The 7,003-nt window shown below is 59.3% G+C and overlaps 1 protein-coding gene across 1 annotated transcript in view; it reads left to right on the forward strand.

Annotated features, from left to right (window-relative positions):
* The first annotated feature begins 306 nt into the window (after nucleotides 1–306).
* SEMA7A (semaphorin 7A (JohnMiltonHagen blood group)) overlaps nucleotides 307–7,003 on the forward strand; it is a 22,464-nt gene continuing 15,767 nt past the window's right edge. The window contains exon 1 of the mRNA XM_077745814.1: nucleotides 307–532. Within this exon, the coding sequence (XP_077601940.1) occupies nucleotides 364–532 (169 nt within the window). The 5' untranslated portion in view covers nucleotides 307–363. The remainder of the gene's footprint in view (nucleotides 533–7,003) is intronic.

The raw sequence follows: 7,003 nt of genomic DNA on the forward strand, positions 1-7,003 counted from the left end.
GGAGAGGTGCTTCCCGACTTTTAGGCCAACCCTTTCATGGGGTGGGGGGGAGTGGATCTGAGGCCCAGAGAGGGGACAGGGCCTGCCACTGATCAGAGAAGTCCACGCATGTCTTGTCCCCGGCTGTTCGGGTTCTTCCCTTGGAGTTGCCAGGGAGAGGGTGGCGAAGGTTCCCTGGCTGTGGGTACTGCGCCCCCCTTGGGCAGCAGGGAGGCGAGAAAGGCTGCGGGGTAGGGAAGGGGGGGGAGGGGGGGTGGGGTCAGGAATTTGACTCCGCCTCCTTGCACTGGGAGCAGCCTGCGGTCGGGCGCTGGCTCAGTCTCGGCTGCTCGCCGCTGTCGCTCCCCGCTCCCCGGCTGCGGGATGACACCGCCTCCGCCCGGATGCGCCTCCCTCGGCGCCCCGCGCGCCCGCGTCCCCGGCCCGCTGGCTAGGTCCCGGCTCCTGCTGCGGCTGCTGCTGCTGCTCTGGACGGCCGCCACCTCCCAAGGCCACCCGAAGACCGGACCCCGCATCTCCGCTCTCTGGAAAGGTAGGTGGCGCCGCGCGGCTGGTGGGGCGAGGGATCGGACGCGGCGCGGGGCGGGTGCAGAGTGTGCGGCACCAGAGGGAGTGCGTGCGCGGCTCTGCGGGTCCCGGGCTGTCCCCGCGGGGAGCGTGTGGGTCTGGGTGAGTGTGTGAGTGTGCACGCTGGCACGCTGGAGCGGGCTGTGACGCTTCGGTGAGCGAGCGGCGGGGGCCGGAGCCCTGGCTAAGTCGCTCCAAGTCCGCCCCCAGTCGGGAACCGCAGCGCCGGGGCTCAGGGGAGGGAGAGGGCCCCTCTCTCGGCTGAGAGGCATTCTCGGTCCTCCAGCGCTAGGACCTCTGTCCAGGACCTTTTCTTCGGTCGGGACCTCCACCCAGGTCTCCTCTTCTTGAGCTGCGGGCTCCACTGTCGCACGCAGCGCGGGCTGGGCCGGCAAGGGGGGCGCGGACCCCTTGCCGCCGCCGCTGCGCTCCGGCTGCGGGAACAAAGACCCCGCTGCCTGCCCCCGCCCCTGCCCCGGCCCGGAGCGCGGGCCGGGTAAAGGGGTGGACACCCAGTGGCGAGCCGGGACAAGGTGCGCTGCGGAGGCTTGGAGCACCCGGGCGCTGCCTCTGCAATGCCGGGACCGGCCGCTCCCCCCTTGTCCGCACGTGGCAGTTGTCACCAGGAATCGGCGTCAGCGTGGGGGGGCAGTGCCCGTTGGGTGGGGCACGGACATTGGGACCCCCAGGTGGCGGATCTGGGGAGGGAGTGCAGCTTTTAGGCCTCGGTAGATATGTGAACCGGGGGAACAGCGTCTCCCCTAGGGGCGCCTCACTTTAGACCCCTGTACAATGGGTCAGAAAGCGGCTTAGGTGGGGTTTGAGTCTTTCAGCTTTGAGGAACTGAGCTCCCCTCCCCTGCATTGCACACAAATGCTTCCCCGCCCCTAGACCAACAGGGCTCTGTCCTCCAAATTTGGCGGCACTGCAGCCTCCCCGTAGTGGTGGTGGGGGGTGGGGGACTGGTCTGGTCTGGCCCTGCTGAGAGCCCTTTGATGCCTGAGGCGGTTTGCAGGAATTGCCAGAGCCTGAAGCATTATCTGGGGCAGGTATTCTTAGCAGAGAGAGGAAAAAATCCCACACACAAAACAAGTAGCCTGAGCTGCAGCTGCAGCCAGAGGAATGTGACTTGTCCAAGGTCACTCCGCAGCATATGCGCTCACAGTGCAGACTGGGGGCTTTGATCGGTCACCTGACCAGTGCTATTTCTGAGTTAGGGAGGGGAGAAGGATTTAGGCAATATTTTGGCCATAAAGGAGGGACTCTGGGGGCCGGTTCTGCTACCCAGCCAGGGGTATTTCTGGTAGACATAGAGCAGGAAGCTGGACCTTTGTTCGCCTATTGGTGGTGGACGAGCTCCGACCCAGGCTTTCTCTGCATCGCCAGCATCTTTGCCTTGACCCTGTCCCCTTGGCTGTCCCGGACAGCACAGAATTTGGGCACTTTGAAAAGAACACGTGGCCATAACTGAGTGTTCTGGAATCTCCCCCTGCACCAAACCCCTTGCACTTGGCTCTGCTTGTCCCTACCCCCAAGTCTTCTAAGACCCCTCCCCCTATACTTAATGCGCAGCCACATCTTAGCACTTAATGTGAACCTCCACATCTTGGGCACTTAGTCCCCACCCTGGGGCTATTTAAAGCTGCTCTCTGTCCTCTTCCCCACTTTCAAAGCTCCCAGCGCAGCTCTATCTCTCCCTGCGCACAGTTCACAACTATACCACAGAGGCCCGCATTGGCGGTGCCCTCTGCTTCATAATGCACTATTGATCCCTACTGGGATCTGCCACCCCCTCACCTATCTTGTCCAAAGGCAGTCTTTGCCAGGCGCCCCACTGGCCAGACGGACCCTGCTGTCCGCCTAACCCCCCCGGCCCACCAGCTGGTGATGGTATGCCTGGCTGACAGCTGCCTCCTATTTCCTAGGAGGGTGACACATGGCAGTCGGACAGGAGTGGGTTTGGGCAAGGCAAACAGGGGACTAGGCTGAGAAGGGGGCCCTCCAGCCTTTGCTGTAGGCCCAGGTCCCTGTCTTGCAGGGGTTGGGGTGCTGTGAGAGCTGGGTTCCATGAATGACTAGATCAAAGATCATGGTAGTTTTGGAGCCAGTTTTCTATGAAGCATAGACTAGAGTTTTAGTTTTAAGCCAGGATAGGTGCAGGGACCGGAGTAGGTATGGAGAGTTTTTCTCTGTCGCTTGTTTTCTGTTGCTTGGTCTCCTAAGCCTCAGGGTAAGATTAGATCAGGGGATTCTGAGAGAATCCCAGCCTGCACTTACTGGGAAGGTTGATGCCTCTTCTGCCTGATGAAGGCCTGGCCAGAAGAGAGAGGAATGTTTCAGCACTGACCTGCTGGGTTCCCCTGAACTCTCTGCATTCTGTCTCTGACCCTCAGAGCCCGCCAGATCAGGAAGGGCTCCGGAGATTGTCCTCTAAGGGCGTCATGGACACATGAACCAGTCATAGATGCAAAGTGTGGGCCTGACCCCCCTGTAAGCAGGGGCTGCAGGAATGGGTTGGCATGCTGATGGATGCCGTGCACCCCTCTCCCCTTCCATCCCTGCTTGGAGGAGATGGAGAAGGCCAGGAGGGTCCCAACCCCCAAGATCAGAGGTGAGCCAGCATGTCCACAGAGGGAAACAGGGCCCAGTCTCCAGCCTCCACCTGCCCAGCCGGTTCTGGGGCTCCCTTGTCCAATTAAACAACAACAGGATGTTATTGTTGACTTGGTGGCTGCTGGGGGAGCCATTATGGGGCGACTCCCTAGGGCAGGGGGTTATTGTCACCTCCTCCAGGAGATGAGGTCACAGCTGGGGCTCCCCAAGCATCAGCATTTCCAGTGGAAATCCTTGCCCCCTTGGGGACTTAGATGTGCTCATCACCTTCAAGGTGAACTCCCCCTGCAGACCCAGGAAGGGGGGCAATTCCTAGGAGGAGAGGGGGGTTTCCCGAGCTGGGGAGCGATGCACGGTGATGTCACCTGGAGCGTCCTGCCATGCTGTGTGGCCCCTCTGTCCTGGATAGTGAAGATTCTGAGAGTCGGCTGGGGTGGGGTGGATGCTGGCATGGGCTTAAGACATATATGGCGTAGGGAAAGGAGATGGGAGGTCAGGGGCCTGGCTCTGGTCCTAGCTCTCACCTAATTTCCTGTGTGACCTTGGGCACGTACATGCCTCTTTCTAAGCCTCAGTTTCCTCAAATGTCCAAAACGAGCAGAGGGAAGAGCTTATATTTATCAGAGTGCAAATTGCCTGGGATGGGCGGAGGCTGCGGTGGCCAGTTCAAACCTTAGCAGCGAGGAGAAATTGAAACCTGGGAAGTCAGGGGAAATCCTTGAGTTCTGTGTTCTTTCCTATCTTTTTCTCTCAAGAGCTGAAGGCTGTGAAGCAGCTGGAGGAAGTGGCTCATTGGTTTGTGGTCTCCAGTGGGGGACATAGTAATTTAGCGTATTTGACATTTGCTGGGGCCAACCGTGTTGGTCCCAGGGCAGGGCTTGGGGACCCAGGGATGAGAAAATAGACAAGTTTGTAGATTTCTCAGGGTAGATGGGGAGGCAGACAGGCAGGTCAGCCTTCAGTTACAATAAAATGTGGCAGGGCCTGTAACAAAGGGCAGCTATGGGGATTGAGGAGATACCTAATCCAGTCTGCCCAATCAGGGAGGGCTTCCTGGGAGAGGTGGTAAGTTGGGATGGCAGGAGGAGTAGAAGCCAGCTAAGGAGTGGGGGGGGGGACAGGAGGAAGCACCTGGTGTGACATGATTTCAGATCCAAAAACTTGCAACTAGGACCAGGGAGAGGAGAGGAGTTGAGTGAGTGTCCCCAGGAAGGAGGGGACCTCTGAAACGGGCCATTTGACCTTACACAGCCAGCAGGAAGAGAGACGTGGCAGGGAAGGCCTCCTGAGTGTCCTAGCTCCCCGATAGGAAGCCAGGGCTGGGTCCAAGGAGACCAGAGCTTTCTGCCTAAATCCTGACTACCCAAGTTCTCTGCCAGTGATTCTGCCTGTGGGGAAGATCTAGGCTCTCTTGCTGAGGGAGAGGCAGATGCCTTTTCTCTGACCAGCTTCCCCTTCCAGGAACCTTCACCTTAGCGGGGGTAGATCGTTGGGCTGAGGGGACATGGCAGGTTGGGAGGGGTTCTGGGCACCCAGGAGAAGCAGGGAGAATTAGGTACCCTTCTTTGCAGAGGGTCAGGCTAGGGCCCCTAATGTGCAGGCGGTAAGCTGAGGCTCCAGCCAGGGGAAGGGGTCCAGCCGCCCTCAGAGGGTAGTGGTGGGAGTGGGTGGCCCTAGAGTTGACAGCTGAGGCCCTAGCTGACGTCCTATCTTCCACCCCCAGCCCCACGTGTCCCTCATGACGGCTACTACGTGGCGTCTGGCTATGTCACAAGAGCCTGACCATACTTCCTCTGCTCTGTTGGCTGCTCAGGGACCCGGAAAGCTTCCCCTTCTTTTAGCTTCCTTTTTTGGGCAAGTCTGTCTGTCCTCTTGAGGCCCCTCCATCCCTCCACGTTGCTGTGGTGAACAGTCCACCTAGAACACACAGTGACAGAGCTACTGCTCTCCCCAGTGCTGCGTGGTGGCCAGGCCCCATGCCTACCTTATATCCCAGACATCTTTCCTCACTGCTCCCCAGCGCCCATGTTTCCCTGCCTCGGGGCCGCTGCCCTGCTGGTCCTCCCTCCCAGCACCCTTTTCTCTTCCTTTCTGCCATTTCTGTCTCACTTCCTCCAAGGAGACTTCTTAGGTGACTCCAACCCATACAGCCAAATGGGGCAGAGCTTAGGACATCAGAAGACAAATGTCAGAGGTCAACATGTTCCCCCACACGTTCCACAGATGGAGAAGCTGAGGCCAGAGATGACAGGGACTGGCCCAAGGTCACCCAATGACATAGGCAGAGCTGGGACCAGGTCTATATCTTCTGCCCAGGCCTGCTCTTGGCCTCAGCTATTGGACTCCCTCCACTTGTCTGTCTGCCTGCATGCTCCTTCCCCAGGTATGAGGCTCACTGAGCACTTTCCTTCTCAGCCAGCTCAGCTGAGCCCAGACTCTTGCTGCCCCAGTGCTTTCTGCTCCCAGGAGCCCCACTGGCCATGACCATCTTCCTTTCAGGACTTTAGATTGGGCCTCTTCTGGCCTTTTCCTTGGGGCAGCTGGGCCTCGGGTCTTGAAGGCAGGTTGATCTGTGCCACGGGCTAATCTGGGTTTAACTGTCACGGCAGCCTGGGATTAGGCTGATCCCACCCTGCGTCCTGCATCCCTTGCTTCCAGGCAGCGCCCTGGGCTCTGTGCTAACACCCTCAGGGGCAGCCCTCACTGAGGGGGAGGGGGCAGCCGGCACCTGCCCCCGTGCCTAGGTCTGTGTAGCTCCTCTAGGGGAGAGATCAGAAGGCCTGGACCTGGCCTTGGTGGGGGGTGGAGGGGGGCAGAGAGGTGCGTGGAGAGGTGGGCACCTGGGAGATCCGGAACCTGTAGGAATAGCCACGAACTGTGACAGGAGGTGAGAGCAGGACAGGTCAGCGTGGGGTGAAAGGAAGAGCCAGACTGAGAGCGAAGGGCAGGTGTATGGGGTGAGGGCAAAGTGGGGTGTGGAGAAGCACTTGTGTTGTTTATCTGCTGGGCCCACGGCTCGGGGCCAGCCTGGTGAGGAAGGAAGGTCACCATGATAAACTCAGCATGCTGTCAGTGGCCCAGGAGCCTATTCCAAGAGGTCTGCCCCTCTGACGTGGCCTACTACCCCGCTCCACCCCTTCCTACTATCTAAGCTACCCTTACTTGCCCAGCCCTGGCCTTGGCTTGGCCCGGGGCCCACAGAGTGAGAGGAGGCCCGGCCTTCACCTTCAGGACCCCACAGTCCAGGTGAAATCCCACCAGACAGTGGGATCTGAGAGAAGATGGTGTGTGCCAGATGGTGCATAGCACAAGGTCAGAGGCAGGACAGAGCAGTGAGGGCTGGAGCAGTCAGGAATGCTTCCTAAAGCCAGCGGGGGTTGAGGCCAGGTGTTCAAGGACAGGAAAGACCATGTGCTCAGACAGAAGGGGAAAGGGCAATCAAGGTAAAGGAGAGCACAAGCAAAGGTGCGGAGGAGGGAAAGAGCCTTGGCAGAGATGAGCAGAGATGGGCCTTGACTGCCAGGGAGAGGGAGAGGGCCTTGCTGGGATAGGCAGTTGGGAGTCATGGTAGGTTCTTGAGCTGAGGAGTCAGGGGTGGAGGCGAGTGATTTTGGTTGGTGCTGGTTGGGTAGGAACCAAATAATAAAGAAGGGTTCATGAGCACATCCTGCCCTTCACTGTGGTCTACCCCAGGCTGGACAGTGCTTTCTATTCTGGGCAGAGACCTCAAGAAATTTATCTTCCTAATTAGCCATGCTGGTCAGTACTCAGAGCTGTGCTGCACCCCCAGATCCCTGCCACCCCACCCCAGCACCCCACCCCA

Source organism: Crocuta crocuta, unplaced genomic scaffold, assembly GCF_008692635.1.
Source record: "Crocuta crocuta isolate KB4526 unplaced genomic scaffold, BGI_CrCroc_1.0 scaffold130, whole genome shotgun sequence".
Taxonomy (NCBI): domain Eukaryota; kingdom Metazoa; phylum Chordata; class Mammalia; order Carnivora; family Hyaenidae; genus Crocuta; species Crocuta crocuta.